Here is a 19,185-nt window from a genome sequence, read left to right on the forward strand (position 1 = left end):
TTTGAGATATTTAAGCCAATAATACTATGCCAAAAAACCTTGAGTGACATTTATGTATTACTAAGGTGAACATCATCTCATTTACTAAAAATACATTTTAGTTTGCTTGTTTTTCCTTTTTTTGAGCAAAGTGAGTTTACTTCCCCAAAGAGCTTAGTCAGTTTTTGCTTTGTTTGTGTCCACATTTTGAAAACCTGATGCTTTTTTTGGATACTTTAAGTGGTAAAATGGAGTGTTAGAAAGTGGTAAAGTTATTGTATTAATTTCCTAAGGCTGCCATAACAAAATGCCACAAAAGGGTGACTTGAAACAAGAGTAATTTATTGTCTTGGAATTCTAGAGGCTAGAAGTTGAAAATCCAGGTGTCCGCAGGACCACGTTCCCTCTGACACTCTGGATAGAAGCCTTCCTTGGCCCCTCCTATCTTTTGGTGGTTTGCCAACAAGCTTTGGCATTCTTTGGCTTATAGATGCATCTCTCCAATTCTGTGTCTTCACATGGCATCCTCCCTGTGTCCATCTCTTCACATGGCATTCCTTTTTTAAGGAGCACAAGTCATTTTGGATTAGAGACCCACCCTATTTCAGTGTGACTTCATCTAACCTAATTTTATCTGCAATGACTCAATTTCCAAGTAAGATCATGTTATGACAGACTGAGGGTTAGGACTATAGTGTATCTTTTTTATGATGGGGGGAGGGACATGATTCAACTTAAAACAGTACCAAAAACAATAAATGTAAAAGCTTCTGGCACTGGGGAATCACCTCCCAACCCACCTCTCCATTTGCTACATATATTTTCTTCATCATATGAAGAAATATAACTCGGTAGAGATATGAAAAGCTTGTGTGTGTGCCTATGCTCACCTCTGTAGACCTAGAGTGGATCCAGTCACTGATAACTCATGGAATAGTCATGGAAACTGTGATAATTGTGTTTTAAATTTCCACGTCTCATTCATTCCTTTTATTTTGGCATAGTCATTGGCAAAATTTACTTAGAGCAGGCTATGCATTTTTTTTTGTAGTATCAGCACATTTGTTCTCATTCCTTTCTCTCTAGAGTAATTTAATACAGGCAAAATAAAATGGGATTCTGACGGACAGCTTTTGTTTCTCCATCCTGTATAAGATGGGTTACAAAACACCCAAACTCTCAGCAATATGCTTACAATGGATTTTAACTTCTCGTTCCTTACACTTGGAAAGATGCATCATTTGTAGTGAGTCTCACTACTCTGGACAGGCTATCTGAATAATTCAGTTACTCTAGCTCTGAATTTTCTCTGTAACTTGATTTTTTCCCACTCGATTCTCTAATCATTCTGTAATACTCAACTGACATTTAATGCACATCCACTGTATACCAGACACAAAGCAACAGAGATATTTTCTAACTCCTAAATTACTATATCTAAGACTATTCTTCCTGGCTACTTTTCTTAACTTTCATATTGGATTATGGTATATTCAACTATAGGTATCAGTTAAACAGACTGAAGGGATGAGTAAATACATTAGAGGAGGTTAAAGTTATTCTTGTACCCTGTACTGTGCTTTTGTGACTAATGTTTACTTTTTATATATTTTTATTTCAGCTGAAAGAGACATCAATGTCTACTGTGGGGTGCAAACCATTACAATGAAGATTAATTTTTGCACTGTACTTTTCTCGGGTTATTCTGAAACTGATCTGGCCCTGAATGGAAGGCATGGGGACTCCCACTGTAGGGGGTTCATCAATAACAACACCTTTCCTGCAGTCGTCATTTTCATCATCAATCTTAGCACCTTGGAGGGCTGTGGAAACAACTTAGTGGTAAGACAAGTGTGAAATTATGTGCTAGGTTTGGGGTCACAACAAAAAGTCTCCCCATTTCATGAAATAATCAGAAGACCAATCTATCTTTCAAGAAAAAATTTCCAATAAAACCAAACAAATCACTTCCTTTGCCTGTTTGAGGCTTCAGACTTACAATTTTATTTCCCAGTAATGGTTCTGTTTATTGTTGGTGAAAGTTGAGGGGTGTGAGATCAGCTGTGCTGTTCTAAACAACATTATTTGTGTGAGTGACATTGATGAATATTTCCCTACATTTTATTATTAGCTATGCTTTTCATGCATTTTTATGGAACTATCTTATACAAAAATTGTTTGTTCTGGTGAGTTTGGCAATCTCTTGGCCCCTTGCTTCTAGTGACCTTATTCAGAAAGAAAGATGAAATACAGAATGGGAAACTCAGAATCTTCTAGGTCCATGTTTACCATGGGACTATCTACAGCAGTATTTAGTGGAAGAGGACTGTCAGCATTTTCAGTGGGATATTCTTCATCGTGTGGGACTGTTCTTTGAATTTCCAAATGTTTTTCATATCCAATCTTACTCATGAAATCCCAGTATATTGTTCAAAAAAAGAAATCTCTCTAGTCATTGTAAAAATCAAAATACTGCTTCAAATATTCCCACCCTGAATGAGAACCACTAGTCTATGCTATTCATTTATTTGTACTTGCACTAAACACCAATAAATAAATAAATAAATAAATAGAAAGAAAGGAAAGGAAAAAGAAAAGAAACTGAGTGAGGAATTGATACTCCCAGGAATTAAAATTAATCGAAGTATAAATATTATGATTTGAGGGGTGTTACACTGAAATTCATTGAATATTATTTTTCATTTTGCTTGTTTACATATAATCTTATTGTTAAATCCTAGCACAGACAAAAAGGAGATACAGTGAGCATGACCACTTAGCCCAGTGTATGAGGAGAAACTGGCTTTTCCTCTTCATAAATTATTGTTTGGGTTTAAAGGGGAAAGCTTAATTTCTCTAAGGGCAGGTTTTCTAAGAATTGATGGGAGATGGGAGACAGGAAGGGATTTCTTTGATCTCCTTCCTCATCTTCTCTCGGAGGCCAGTTAGAGTATTGTGCCTGCACCGTGAGTATTGTTGACTCTTTTTATTAAAAACATTTATTCATCTCTCTGAGTTGTGCACAGAGAGGTTATGAGATGGGCCTGAGAGAGAGTGACGCAGGCTGATTATTACATGTCTGTGTTTCCTTGAGGAGGGAGGAGCCCACACGGAGAGCCAAGGTCTCCCTCCTCCCACCATATCCTGGGGTCTCTCCTTCAGGCTGCTTTCTTCTCTGGATTTAAGTCTTGCCAAGCTGCCAAGAAAATAGTTCAGGAGAAATGCCAGGCAAATCATGTGTGTGTGTGTGTGTGTGTGTGTGTGTGTGTGTATGTGTGAACGTGCGTATGTGTGCACGTTGGTACGCACATGTGCTATTTACCTTTTTTAAAAGCTGAATAACTTGGGTATAAAAATTACTACGTATGTGTGTGTGTGTTTTGTTTGTTTTGTTTTCACAGAATTTGTATGTTTAGTTAGCCAGTCAGGAAGGTGTGAGAGGAGGGGAAGATTTGCTTATTTTTTCATTTTTGCTCTGGATGTCACCAGCTTTAGGGTCTGTTCCAATGACAATCCTACATGGGAAAAATTAAGTAGACTATTACATCACTGAATTAGAATTAAAAAAAAAAGTTTTCATTTACAATGATTCTCGCTCTGTTCATGAATCAGCTTGATGATTGCCTTGGGTTTGCCCATGGACTTCTAAGTTCATGCAGAAGGTTTATTCTATTGTTGAAAAGTAAGTATTACAGGTTTCCATAATACCTGCTAAAAGTATTCATGAGTGTCATACTGTCTTTGACATAATGGGAGAAGCTGTATTGCTCTATGGTGTTACAAAAGTCAAGAACATTATTGATTATTCCTAAAATGGTGGTTCTTACATTTTAGTGGGATTGAAGAATCCAATGAAAGCTAATCAGTCCCAGGAAAATATGCATATGGACAATATTTTAATATAACTTCTGGGAGTTCATGATCCCCCTGAAACCCATCTGTGAATGGTTCCCCCTGGAAAGAGATGAGAGTCTCCATGTATGTACTACAGATGAAGGCCCATAGATTGACCCTCAGAAAATTTGTGACCTTAATTCATTTGTTCAGAATTCATCTCCGGGGCCCCAAGATGCTGGTGTCACTGTGTGATGCTGACCATGCAAAGGCAAACAAGACTAAGAGGACTCCCACAAAGGGTTCTGATTCGGTGAAGGGGACTGCCAGTTCATGCACTGTGGCTGCTCCTGTGATGGAGATAAGCACCACCTACAGGGAGGTCAGGAACTTTCTTAGGGAAGATGAGATCTAGGGGGGAAGCAGGATACATCATGGTGAAGTTGGGGAGAAGAAGGCAGAGGGAGCATGTGTGGCTAGGGTGTTATTTTTATTACTATTATTTTAAAAGATTTTATTTATTTGTTAGAGAGAGAGCATAAACAGGGGTTGTTGTAGGCAGAGGGAGAAGCAGATTTCCCACTGACAAAGAAGCCCACTGGGGAACTTGATCCTGGGACCATGGAATCATGACCTGAGCCCAAGGCAGATGCTTAACTGACTGAGCCACCCAAGTGTTCCAGTGGCTGGGGCATTATTAGCCAAGAGTTTAAGTCTGGAGACATGAAACCAAAGTGGAAAACAATATCAGATTAACAGGGATTTTTTTAAGGCAGGCCACAGAATTTGGATCTTACTCATGAACATTTTCAAATTACTTGCTGTAGCCCTCTGAACATGTAATCTCTCTCCTTTCTTATTTGTGAAATATGAATAAAGTGTCTTTGGTGAATATGGAGTTTCCTTTAGTTAAAAGACATATATAATCATTTATAAATAGTATTTTGTGTATATAATCTCAAAACCATGGCATGTTGTAGTTGAAACAGACCCTAGGAATGATCTGATCTAATGTTTTATTTTGCAAATGAAATGCCTAGATTTACATAGAGCTATTTAATCATTAAACTTGATCTACTGTTTTAATAGGTATCCACAATTCCAGGAGTCAGTGCTTATGGAAATGCAACTTCAGTACAAATAGGAAATATTTCGGGATACATTGATACTCCAGACCCACCAACAATCATCAGCTATCTACCTGGGCTTCTCTACAAATTTAGCTGTAGTTACCCACTGGAGTACCTGGTTAATAATACCCAGCTTGCCTCGTAAGTTCACATTCTATCCCTGGTTTCACATTCTGTCTATCTATCTGACCTTGCTATGACCCATATCAACAGATCAAATATATCTATTTCTCCCCAAATTAAAACTGGCTCAAACTGGCCAGATGTCTGCCTGGGGGTTCTCCTCATGCCCTTCAGAATCATCCAAGCAGCTAAGAACTCTGGATGCTGATGCAGTCCAAGAGGACTGTCCTGTTTCTGGGGCGTAGAACAGTTACTGCATGTTGGGTCCTGCCTGGCTTCAGTCTCTCCCATAAGCTCTCACTGTTGGACTCTCCTGCCTCAGAAGGTGGGACTGCATGCTCTTGCTGGGGTGTCAGCTGCACAGGTGCTGATGGCTCCCAAAGAGAGGTGATGTCATTCAGAGCCAGAGGGCTTCAGATGTGGATGGAGCTCATAGCCTTTTGCTTATAGTCATGCATTCATTCATTTTTCCCAAAGCACATACTCCAAGACAAGGTTGTGTTCACAATACTGCATTGCCCCCTGGATTTGTCAGATTTGTCAAAACTTTGGCAAAATGGGATAATTGAGTGAAAACCTTCTCTCCTCAGATCTAGCGTTGGCTTTCACAAAGGTGTAGTGATTGTTTAATCTTAGTCATAAGGGAGTGTGGAGGCCACATTCTCTTTCATTTAAAAAAAATGATCAGATCTGGTTTTAGTGGCACAACGATGACAAGTAACTTGGTGAAAAGCAAGACTTGGAAAAACAAGAAAAGAAAGGCTTTGAGTCAAAACAATACAGGTGTAGAGGGAAGTGAGTCATTAGGGTGTCATAGACTTAATCTGCTCCCCTGTTCTTCCCCAGTAAACACATTCCCAAGCTGCAGTGTGCCTGGAAAGTCATTCATTCATTCAATAAATATTTATTACACTTCTACCATGTGCCATGCAGTGTTCTAGCAGTGAACAAAGTAAAACAAAATCCCTGATCTCATGAAACTTCTCCAGGGATTGATGAAAATGTGTTTGTATCAGATTCAAGTTATACTGGAATGACATTTTTCTTTAAAAAGTCCCATATATGCAATGCAAAATGCAAAGATGCCTTTGTAAATAAAAAGATCATAAAGAACAGTCTATCTTTATTTGGTCTCTCTGGCTTTTTGATTATTTATCTGTTCAGTGATTTAAATAGTGTACCTACTCCAGGCCTAGTTAAAAGTATGTCATGCTTACTCAAGAGTTTGAGCCTTAAATCCAACATTAATGTATAACTGAAACTTTTAATTTAAAAACTCATCAGTGCTTTCCTTTCTCTAAATCTGTTTTAGGTCCTCAGCTGCTATTTCTGTGAGAGAGAACAATGGTACATTTGTCAGCACTTTGAACCTGCTCCTTTATAATGTAAGTTGATGGGTGAAGGATGTTATGTTCCCTCTCACTGTTCTGAGGAGCCATTTATGCGGATGGGTTTTATATCAAAATCTACAAAAGCTACATTAACCCTGTTTTTCTTTGGTAACATTTATTCATCTTTACTAGAGTTTTTGTATAGCTTAGTGATAAAGGTATACTAAAAACTGCATTACTTTCTAAAAGTTGATAAATAACTTAGATTTTATTTTGTAAATGTGATTTTACATAGTTGCTCCAAGTGTCTATCTATATTTATAGGTATGTATTTATTTGTGTGCCTGTGCGTGTAGCCGTAGTCAGGGTCAAGATTTTGAAAGCAATATTATTATGATAAAAAGAGAGGAAAAATCCAAATGATATTTTTCCTGGTGATGAATGTGTTAATATTTTCAGTATGGGATTTGGCTGATGACAGTTCTGTCACATTTGAAATAACTTGGGTTGACTACATAGTATTGTTTAAACTCTTGTCATGTAAATATAGACAGTGGCAGCAAAACGTGAAAAATACATGGATTTCTATTTATAACTCTAACATTAATCCCCCAAATGATATTTTCATGTTGATTAAAAATTTTTATTCATACATTTTAAATGCCTGATTTAAATATCAATTTTTCAATCTATCAACCAACATTTTTGTAAATTATGAATCTGATTTTTATATTATTATTCATGTCATCATGGCACTGAGTTATAATTCATGCAACTGATTTAAAAGTCAGTGCTTTATACTTTGAATATAATGAGCTATAAATATTGTAGTAGGACATTTTCCAAAGGCATTTAAAAAAATCATGTTTATAAGTTTGTAGTCTGACACCACTGAGTTCTAAACAACAAATTAAAATGTGTTGGAATGAAGATTGCCTTTCTGTCATTTCCAAACTTCCCTCTGCGAGGAGAAACTGCCAAGTTACTTGGTTCCACAGTACTCAGCAAATATGTGCCAATATTCATTCCCAATATGGCCAGATATTTATTTTTGTTTTGAGCAATATTTTTTAAACTGGAAAATTCCTATCTGTTGATTTATATGTGTAAGTTCCCTGGGGTAGAATTGAGGTGACTGGTTTGGATTCAGTATTACTTGTTATATTTGAGTGAAACAAAGATGAAACTTCCTGATCCTAAAAAAAGTAAAAAAAAAATTTATCCACATGGTGTTTAATGACACCATTATTTTTTTGTGAAATTAAACTATTCTATTACTGGTAAAGCAGAAAATAAAAATTTAGAAGTGTGGATTTGGGGAGAGCTTTGCTGTGAGGGTCTTTTCTTTATCATTAGAAATAGTAATCTCCTGTTGCTAACTGGATATAATCCTTCAAAACTTTCTAGAATCTTAATGCTAAATGAAAGCCTATAGTTTGGTGATAACCTTAAGGTTTAAATTCTGTGGTAAAAAGGTAACCAATTGTTTGATATCAGACTATAAGTAAAACAGATAGTGTCAAAACACATCCCTTTTTTTTTTTTGATGTGTCATGCTTTTTATTTCACAAGACGCAACATCCTGAGAGCTCTGATGGGAACAGAGTCTAAAAATGTAATTCAGGGAATGCCTGAGTGGCTCAGTTGGTTAAGCATCTGCTTTTGGCTCAGGGCATGATGCTAACTCGCTGGGCTCCCTGTTTAGCAGGGAGCCTGCTTCTCCCTCTTCACGTTCCCTACCTCCCCTCCCCACCCTGTTCTCACTTGCTATTGCTCACTCTCAAATAAATAAAATCTTTTAAAAAATAGAATTCAGAAAACAGAATAAATGCATCTCATTTTTAACCAGTTTGCAATACAGGTGTCACTAATGGTTGAATTAAAAAATTAAATTGAATTTTAAAAGTTATTTACTAAATAATTATATAATGAAATTTGGCCATTTCTCCACGAAGTATTTTTTTAATTAACAGACAATTTTTAGAGCAGTTTTAGGTGTACAGAAAAACTGATCTGAAAATACAGAGATCCCACAGACCTCCTGTGCTTATACACAATTTCCTCTATTACTTACACCTTGAATTTTGGGGTCTATTCATTACAATTGATGAGCTCATATTGATATATTAACTGAAGTCCATAGCTTATATTTAGTTTCACACTTCATGTATATTTTGTAGATTTTAGCAAATGCTGATGACTTGGATCCATCATTACTGTATCACACAGAAGAGTTTCATGGCCCTAAACTACTTTTTTAAGATGGCATGGATGAAATATTTTGTCATGATACAGGATATTACCAAACTAGTAATTTAGGCAAGCTTCCAGCTTTAAAATAAATAAGTCACAAAGGTGAAAAGCAAAGTCTAGGGAATATAGTCAATTGTATTGTAATAACAAGGAAAAAAACCCCAGTAATTTACACTAGAAAAAAAATTGATTTCCTTTCACTAATTGATCCAAAATCATACTTATTATTTGTTTGGAACACTAACATTTAGCTATCCATATATAATTTCATTATAGCATTTCAAAATGAGTATTATTTTATAACCATTAGTGGCCATATCCTTCTATTTTACATGCAGAGTTTTTGATTTTTAACCCATAGTAATGGGTTATGAAAAGTTATGAAAAGCATGAAGAGTTATATACCTACTACTCTCATTCTGAAAAATTGTGCCTAGTCTGGTTTCATGCAGTTGTTTAAGTATTCTGAAAGTCAGTAAATATACTTAGGAAAATTTTATTTATAAAAAAAGATAACTTTTATTGACTACGCAATTTCCATATATGTGGATTATTTCAAGTTGAACTGTGGCCTTATTTATGTGTAATATAAATATATAGGTTTTCTCCACTGTGGAAATGGAAAGTGAAGATGACTTTGTGCATTTGAATTGTACCTAAATATTAGTGTCTTCTGAGAAAATACAGAAAGAGTAAATCTGAAATAGTACTACATTAACTATGAATGTTTCTTAATAGTTGAAGAAAAAAATATAAAATAAATATAAATGACTTTAGGGACAATATTATACTAACAAGAATAAAAAAGCAACTATAAAAACAAAGGAGGAAAAAAATACCCTTAGAAGCAACTTTAGGAGGAAAAAATGTGATGATTCATGGTTAAACCACAGCTGAGTCCCACCATTTGCAAATGATTTAGCAGTATGATATTTGTAAATAAGCAAACATTCTTCTGGCCCCTGCTAATACCCTGTTGATGCAAGAATCAGATCTGTATACTTAATGAAGTGTGGAATACTTGGAGAAGTTTGCAAAGGGAGCTGGAAAGATAAATAAAAATACTACCTATTAGAAATGGTTGGAGGAGCTATTATCATTTACCACAGAAATAGAGAAAATAAGTACAGCATATAATCCCTCATTTATATGATTTTATTTGGGAATGAAATGTTCCATACAAGTACAACTTTTTCAAAAGTAAAGTGTCCAAACCATAATTTTAAAAATTTATATGTTCAAAAATTCAAAATCTGTCGCTTTCTTCCTGTCCTTCTTGGACAGAATATGCTCTGTATTTTGCCTTTGCTTGATGTCTTTGAAATTTCATAATGAACATTAACATTTTTCCTTTGCCGCAAAATATCATTGTCTTCAGGGTTACTAAATTTGGAGGAAACAATTTGCTTGCATGCTAAATGATTTGACAGCTTACATTTTTAGAAGTTCTTTTCTTTTCTTCTTGTTTTTTTTTTTGCATCCTACAATTTTTGTCATTAAAACTGTCACTTCTTAATTTCTAACCTATTACTTTAATACTGTAAATTGGGGAGTAATATAAATAAGCTCTTGAAATTTTTTATAAAATAATGGTAGAAAGGTAGAAGTGAAATCCTGAGACACCCTTCTGTAAATAACTGCCAAGGAATTAGGTGAAGGAACTCCGTGGCATGCATTTTGGCAACTTACAGGACATGTTGGTCTCTTTTTAGGTTTTCAAAAACATTTTGGTATTTTCAAATTGCCAGATAAGTGATTTTGGGCAAATGACACATTATCAAGAGCATAAAGACTAAAACCCTAATGGGAAAGGGCTTAAACTGAAGTAGATGTAATTTAAAGAAACTGAGTATTAGCCAGTAATGTAATTTAAATAAATGAAGTATTAATTTAAATAAACTCTATGTTGACAATTGACTATTAAACAAATTAAGTATTAACCACTGACTATCAACCATTGAATGCAATTTAAATACACAGAACATTAACTATTATATATGATAAACTATGGAAACAAAAGATTTATGCATGGAAATGAATTTGTTACTTGGATATGGTTTAAGAACAGTTCTGCTGAGAAACTAAAGGATTAACTGGATCTTTTGGGGGTTGATTCTGTATATTTATGTTGATTCTCTCCCTTTTTATATGACATCATTGTTTTAAGTGGCAAATGTGCTGTTTGGAAGACAATGACAGATTAATTGCTCATTTTTTTTCATCATTAGGATTCAACCTACAGCCAGCAGTTAATTATCCCAAGTATAGGATTACCTTTGAAAACCAAAGTATTTGCAGCTGTACAAGCCACTAATCTGGATGGCAGGTATTTTCAAACTCTTTTCTTTTTTTCTGTTGGTTAAAACATTTTGACCACATAAAGCCTAATGAATCATAAAGTTAGCTTATTCATTTTTAATTTAAAAAATACTGTCATTGCCACACCATTTAGGAATGCTAATAAATAGAAATAATAAATTACAAAGATTAAAGGGTGAAACTTATTTTGTGTCATTAATTGGAAAATAAGAAGTCTTCCCATAAAGAAGGAGGGAGAATTACTGGAAGAGGGAATGAGCAGATCTTCTGGGATACCACAGTGTTCTAGTCTTTCATCTGAAAGACGATGAATCAGATGCAGTCATTTTGTGACTGCATGATTTGTGCACTTTTCTATGTGTTTGTTACTATTCAATACAAATGTATTTAAAAAAAAACAACACAAAGAACTCTCCCCATAATGATCTGGGCCAAAATTATATAATATGATCCTCAGAAACATCTCCATAAGAAACCCCAAGTCAATCAAGTTTCATATGAGTTTCTTATGACCATGTTTTAGACAATCCAGAATGATCAAAATTGAAAGGGAATTCAAAAGCTGAAGATCCAATCCAATATTATTATAAAGATCCGATCACATATTATTACATAAACTTGGCATCCTGAAGAATATTCTCCAGTATACTCTGGAAATTTAGTTTTTCTTTACCTTCTCCCTTTCTTTCTTAGTATTGTTTTTCTTGGATATATATGATTCTTTAAAATTATCTTATCAAATGCAGGAATTAAAAAGAATTATTGGCATTTACTTCCCATAGACTAGTCATTTTTATAACACCAGAGTGGGAATGAAATAATGTATAAATCTAGGCACAGTATGGCCTTGTGGAGGAAGGCTGTGTATTTGCCTCGTGGTTTTCTTTTACCTAAAACTGTCTGTCATGGACTCCCACTCTCACCACCACTGATTCTGGCATAATTTTCAGTGTATAATTTATGCACCAAACTCCTTGCTGTATGTGGCATTATAATATCTTCTGTCATTTGTTAAAGATAGTAACTTCTGGAAACAAAAGGCTATTGTTCAGAGAGAACATACAAGCATCTCTGTAGCTCACTTTTGGCTTCTGTTTCTCCAGACTTTGAACAGCTGTCTTGTACACAACTTTTGTGTGTGTATGTGTGATATTAGCCTTAAACCCACTTGATGTGGGATGGCAATTTGCTGGATATTTTTAAACACCTCGAGCTTAGGAGAATATTCTAAAACAAGAAGCCTCTGAAATAACTAATAAGACTATAATTTTATCCTATGGGGGTAAGATATTTGTCAATATTTACTTCCCTTGGATTAGTAACTAATACCCAAAAGGAGATTCTGAATCATGATTATACTTACTTCTTTCTGTAGATGGAATGTCTTAATGGATTATTGCTACACAACACCATCAGGGAACCCAAATGATGATATTCGATATGATCTCTTCCTTAGGTAAGTCTTGTATTGATAACAAAGACCCATTGAAATGAAAACTCCAAGTTAGATAAACAAATTGTAGGGTACTTCTATAGCTTTTAAATTTAAAGTTTTACATTGTGAGCTTTTAGTTCTTACAAAGCCAGAAGTATAAAAGTTGAGAAGAGTTTTCAAGAAAAAATGCTGATAAAGCTATTGCTGAATGAGAATTGCAAGTAAGTTAGGTCCATCAAAGATATTTTATTCATGTTTAGGACATATGGGAATATTTCACTGTCTTAGAAAAAGCATGGTTAGGATATTATTGGCAATCAAAGAAAGGCAGTAGGAGGTACTATTTATTTGCAGCTAGACAGTCTCATCGTATGTCAGAGAGAGTAAAATTAAAGTAATGGTCTAGATAATTTAGACCCCAAAATGCTTTTCTTCATTTATCAGTATTTAATATGAAAGTATGATATATCCTGCTACTCCTTTTTTATCAGAGCCAATAACTTCAACTTCATTCCCCAATAGACAATGATAGAATGAATGTAATCTACATTTGGGGAAAGGGGACATTGATCATAAAAACATTCAATCATCCAAGTTTCCTTTCAGCATTTTTATCTGACAGGAGAACAGACTTGAGAGTCAAGCAATGGCTTCTAATCATGCTTATAAAATGCGGTTGGCTCAGATCACAGCTACTTATTGACACATGATGGGAATAATATGATGGGAAACCAAAAAAATGTGCTTTGTTGGCTAATCAAGGTTAAGATGATGGTCAGAGGCTAGGCTAGGTCAAACTGACACTCTTATATCCTATTGCTGGAAGCGTTAATTTGGGAAACATTTTTGGGAAAAAAAAGTGTTGGTATGTATCAAAAACCTTAAAACATTTCATATTCTTTGATGTTACATCCACAAATTTAGAAGCATATTCAAAAATATTTATGATTTTCTGATCTATCAGTTATATTAAAATGCTAAAATGGGGGGGCAAACTGGATGTTCATCAATGAGGAAATCCCTAGGTGAATTAGGGAGCGCTAGTAATTTGGGAGCTTGCACAGCACTAAATTATATAAAATTCTTTTTAAAACAGAAAAAAATTGATTCTATTTTATCTTCTACCTTTCTGTCTTCTTGGTATTTTTAATCCTTGGAAATACGTGATTCTTTAAAATTTAAATGATCTGAAATATGAAGTGAAAGAATCAATGTATATAATTGTATATACAATGAACTTCATTTATATAATACGTGATAGAAAAGACTGTAAGGAAATACATCAACAGGTTGACCTTGATTACTTATGCATGGTAGGATTGTGAATCATTTTGTTTTGACATTTTTTTCTTACTTTCCAAAATTTCTATAGTGTTCACATGTTGGTAATGTGGAATATGATCATCAGACTTCTAGTATGATTATGGTTTAGGGCTAACTCTCTTTAGTGTTCTTTTTTTTTTTTTTCTCTTTAGTGTTCTTATTAGAACTACAGAGAGTGAAATGAGTAACTAAATGAGTTTCTCAAATGTCCGTGTCAATGAAAGTAGGTGAAAAAGAAAACTGAGAAATCCCCAAATAATGTGTTCATGTTAATAAAAATAATTAAGATCAAGAGCAAATAGTGCAAGGAGAGGGGTTTGCTGCAGGAAGCAGTGTAGGGAGAGGTGGTAGGAGAAGTGGGGAAGAAAAATCAATGTTGAGGGATCCCAGAGGTGGCAGATTTCAGAAACAGCCAGGAGAGATGCATACCCATGAAGGAGAGGGTACCAATCTGAGTGGGAGTTGCTAGGAACAGGGTTGAAAACCAACAAGCCAACAGCCCTGGAGAATGTGAAGAGTGAAGGGAGAGAGAGTGACCAGAGCTTCAGAAGTGTCAGGTCTCAAAGTGCCAGGAATACACATTCTAAAAAGTGAGGGATTCACCTGGGAAGACAAGGGCCTTGGTGGAAGAGGTGTATGAATGAAGCTGAGGAACGTGGAACTGGTAGTAGAACTCTTGAACATCTTTAGGTCCAGAGAGGCAGGGAAAATTCAACCACACAATTATGGCACATTCAATGGAAACTTTTCTGTCCTTGTAAAACAAAGGCAGGAGAACCTTGAGTTGAGCAAATCTTTGAGGAAGGTCATTACTGTTCCACATTGCCCAAAGAGTCCTCAGAAAATGACAGGTCTAGGGAAATCCAACTCTTTCAAATGTGAATGGTAAGCAATGAAGATACTGCTTATAGTTTTCCAATGTACTGCCTGAAAAATGTAAAAAAAATAGCTGAGAAAAAATAATTTAAAAGATAAATTAAACTCATTGGAAAGTTTGCTATGAAACAGATAAGATTTGCAATTAAACATAGCAACATTAATTTTTTTTATTAAAAAGTAACCATAGAGTGACAAAAGCAAAATTAAACAAATGGGATTATATCAAGCTAAAATCTTGTGCATAGCAAAGGAAATCATCAACCAAATGAAAAGACAATCTTCTGAATAGAAGAATAGGAGAAAATATTTACAAAACATATATCTGATAAGGGGCTAACATCTAAAATATTTAAAGAGGGTGGCTGGATTATAGACATCGAGGACAGTATGTGTTATGGTGAGTGCTGTGAATTGTGTAAGACTGATGATTCACAGACCTGTACCCCTGAAGCAAATAATACATTGTATGTTAATTAAACTAAACTAAACTAAACTAAAATATATAAAGGAATACCTGGCTGGCTCAGCTGGTTAAGTGTCCAAGTCTCTATTTCAGCTCAGGTCATGATCAGGTTATGAGATTGAACCCCACATCAGTCTCTGTGCTCAGTGTGGAGTCTGCTTGAGATTCTCTCTCTTCATCTTCCCCTGCCTTCTCCCTTTCAAGTAAATCTCTCTCTCTCTCTCATTCATATATATATATATATATATATATATATATATATATATATATAAAATCACTCCTATAACTCAACAGTAAAAAAACAATCTCATCAAAAAATGGACAGAAGATATGAATAGATATAGAGATGGCCAACTGGTACCTGAAAAGCTGTTCAATAATCAAGGAAATGCAAATCAATTCTATAATAGAGATATCACCTCACACCTATTAGAATGGCTAAATCTAAAAGATAAGAAATAACTAGTGTTGGTAGGATGTGGAACAAAAAGAACACTTATGCACTGCTGGTGGGAATGTAAATTGGTATAGACCCTATGGAAAACACTGCGGAGATTCCTCAATAAACTAAAAATGGAATCACCATTTGATCCAGCAATTCCACTATTGGGTACTTATGCAAGAAAATGAAAACACTAACTCAAAAAGATATAGGTGCCTTCATGCTCATGGCAGCATTATTTACAATAGTCAAAACATGGAAACAGTCTAAGTGTCCATTGATGGATGAATGCATAAAGAAATTGTGAATGGATATCATATCGGGGAGGGGAAAAAAAAGGCAACCTCTCATAGGTATCATAGATACAGAAAACAGATTAGTGGTTGCCAGACATGGAGACTTGGGGGTGAGAGAAATGGGTGAAGGAGGTCAAAAGGTTAAAAAAAAAAAAAAAGGAATTGAAACAGAGGAAAATGAGAAGAGAAGGACAAGAAGAGAAGGAAAGAAAGAACAAGGAGTCAAGGCAAAAATTGTCAAGGGTGAAGAGAAGAGACAAGGGCAAGGAAAGGAATGGAAGGAGAAGGAAGGAACGAGAAGGGAAGTAAACAAGTATGGAAAAAGAAAAAAATTGATATTCTTCTTTGTAGTAAAAATAAGTGACCTGAAATCATTCCTGGGAAGATTGAGTAGATAGAGTTTTGCCTATTCTTCCCGCTAAGTACAACAACAACAACAACAACAACAACAAAATCCCTGAATGTTATATATAAAATAAAATATAAAATAAATTTTAAAAGATGGAGATAGGGTTCAACAAGCTGGGAAATTTGAGACCTCATGAATGATATTGTGGTGAGTTCCCTGGGTTTTCTTTTTGTCTTATATATCCCAGACTTAGAGCTGAAGAAGTTAACTCAAATATCAATGGGCACAGATATAAATGAATGAATGGATGAATGATGATAAAGCTTGCCCTCTCAAGCCAAAAGACTAGGAAAGGAGAGCTTAGTAAAACAGAAAACTTACATAATAGTTGTACTACTCTAGTTTAACAACACAAAATAAAGTGTGACTTCACCCCCATGCAGGCCAACAAAGACTGAGTGGATGGCCAAATTTCCTTCCTTGGTCTGGCTGTAAGAAGGTATCCCAATCTCCACTTATGGGATTTCAGAGAAGGCTGAATGGGGATTCTGTACTTCTACTCTCACCTAGCAATAATGAAATACCCTTACATGCCCCATTGGGTTAATGTCAAAGGAGTCCCAGTGGAGAGTCAGATGTTTACTATTACCCCACTGTAATGAGACCATAGTCCTTGGGGTGTTGACGGAAGACCACTCTTACCCCAGCTGGTCAGAGAGATATTATTGGGTGCCTAATGGGGAGTGGAAACTCCCACCCTACCCAGCATTAACAAGATCCCCACTCCTTGGTGGTCAAGAAAGGCCAAGAAGGAGTCTGGATTTCTACTCCTATTTGGCAGTAATGACACAGTGCCTCTCCTTCCCTGATGAAGTATTGGCAAAGAAAGCCAGCTAAAATATAAGGTTTATATAAGATCCTGAGTCTCATAAAATACTGGTCCAAATGTCCTAGGTTTAGTAAAAATCACTTGTCACAACAACAATCAGGAAGATCTCAAAATGAATGGAAAATGGACAAAAATAAATGTGACAGGGAGTTTAGAATTATCTAAAAAAAGATTTTAAAGCAGTCATCATAAAAAGTTTTGACAGACAATAGCAAACATGCTTATAACAAATGGAAAAATAGAAAGCCTTAGCAATGAAAGGGAAGTCTCTGAACAGAAATGGAAGACATAAAGAACAAATGGAAAATTTAGTACTTAAAAATATAATATAATATAAAAAACTAAATATGCAATTATTCTAAAATCTAGCAATTTCATTCCTGGACATTTTTCTCAGTGATTATGAGGTTTATATAAAAAAAACATGTATGTAAATATTAATGACAACTTTATTTGCAATAACCAAAAGCTGGAAAATAATGGATATTCTTCAATAGGTAAATAATTTAATGTGATATATTCATGGCATGAAATACTACTCCTAAATAAAAAAGAATGGATTATTGATATGTATAACATAAATGTATCTCTAGATAATTACAGAGTAAAAACATCAAGTCCCAAAAGATTACATATCGCATGATTCCATTTATATAACACTTCAAAAAGATGAAATTTTATGAAGAAGTTTATTCTAATGTCTAAATGAATTTCTCTTAAAAAATCATAGTGATGGCGGGGTGCCTGGGTGGCTCAGCCAACTGGTTAAGTGTCCAATTCTTGATTTTGGCTCAGGTCATGATCTCAGAGTAATGGGATCAAATCCTGCTTTGGTCTCCACACTTAGCAGGGAGTCTACTTGAGATTCTCTCTCTCTCCCTCTCACTCTGTCCCTTCCCCTGCTTCTGTGCTCTGTCTCTCAAATAAATAAATAAATCTTTAAAAAAAATCATAGCGATGGTGATAGAGTAATAGAACTCACTTAGGAAAGGATAGGACAGTAAAAGGGAAAGCTACAAGAATGAGAAAAGGGAACTGGAAGAATTTAAGATGGAATAGGAAAAAAGTGTGTTATAGAAACATTTCTGTGAAACAAGAGGAATACACAATTAGGTGTTCTAGGGAGAATAAACACAGCAGAAAGCACAGTATAGGACAAAGAAAATAAAACTAGGAAGCAAATAAAAAGAAACAAATATAAAAAGGATAGAGAGGATTACAATAAAGATAATAGAAATAAAAGGTAGGCCAAAGGAATCCAACACATGTCTAATATACATAATTGGAATGTCCCCCTCCCCACAAAGGATCCAACATAATACAATAGAACAAGTAATTAAAAATATAGTCCAGGAATACTTGGTAGGTATTAAGGAGGGTATATATTGCATGGAGCACTGGGTGTGATGCATTAAACAATGAATCTTGGAACACCGAAAAAAATAAAATTAAATTAAGATGTTAAAATTTAAAAAATTAAAAAAATATATAGTCCAGAAACACTTTCCTAAATTGAAAGAAGAATTACACCAACATAAGGAAAGGATGCCCTGAATAAAATCAAAGGTTTCATCAAGTGGAAATGAGCAGAACTGTAAAAAGACATAATCAGAAATGTAATAAAAATGGGAGACTTTAATTCCCCTCTCTCAGGAAACTCAGATCTGGTAGCCAACAATTAAGTAAGGGTATAGAAGAGCTGAATGAAATAGTAAGTGAGCTATATATTAATAGATGACAGTGCTTAACAATATGAAAACAAAAAGTCACCATTACTTAGAAGTTTAAAACAGAAAACACTTGGATCAGAATTGGAAATATGAACCAAAATTTTGCAATAAATAAAATTCTTTGAAAAAACAAATAAAGAATCACAAGTTAACCAAATCAAGAAAAGGGATGAACAAATCCACAAAATACCCCCAAACATAGAAATAGCCCAACCACATATTATAGTTAATAACCGTTCTAATATTATTAAAGGAATGTGATATTATACAAAATAAGCCGCACAGACAAAAATTAGAATAGTGAGTTGAGAAATAGATCCAAAACATATGGGAATTTATGATATGATAGACTGGTATCATAAATCAGTAGAATAAAAAGAGACTTTAAAAATGGTGTTGAGGGGCACTTG

At 34.8% G+C, this 19,185-nt stretch overlaps 1 protein-coding gene across 2 annotated transcripts in view; it reads left to right on the plus strand.

Annotated features, from left to right (window-relative positions):
• The window catches only part of ZPLD1 (zona pellucida like domain containing 1), a 347,010-nt gene that overhangs the window by 315,069 nt on the left and 12,756 nt on the right, over positions 1-19,185 (plus strand). For both annotated transcript variants that reach the window (XM_047723539.1, XM_047723540.1), the window contains 5 exons: positions 1,601-1,821; positions 4,903-5,084; positions 6,379-6,451; positions 10,879-10,976; positions 12,345-12,425. In XM_047723539.1, the coding sequence (XP_047579495.1) occupies positions 1,601-1,821; positions 4,903-5,084; positions 6,379-6,451; positions 10,879-10,976; positions 12,345-12,425 (655 nt within the window). The remainder of the gene's footprint in view (positions 1-1,600; positions 1,822-4,902; positions 5,085-6,378; positions 6,452-10,878; positions 10,977-12,344; positions 12,426-19,185) is intronic.

Source organism: Lutra lutra, chromosome 1, assembly GCF_902655055.1.
Source record: "Lutra lutra chromosome 1, mLutLut1.2, whole genome shotgun sequence".
In the NCBI taxonomy this organism is placed as follows: Eukaryota; Metazoa; Chordata; class Mammalia; order Carnivora; family Mustelidae; genus Lutra; species Lutra lutra.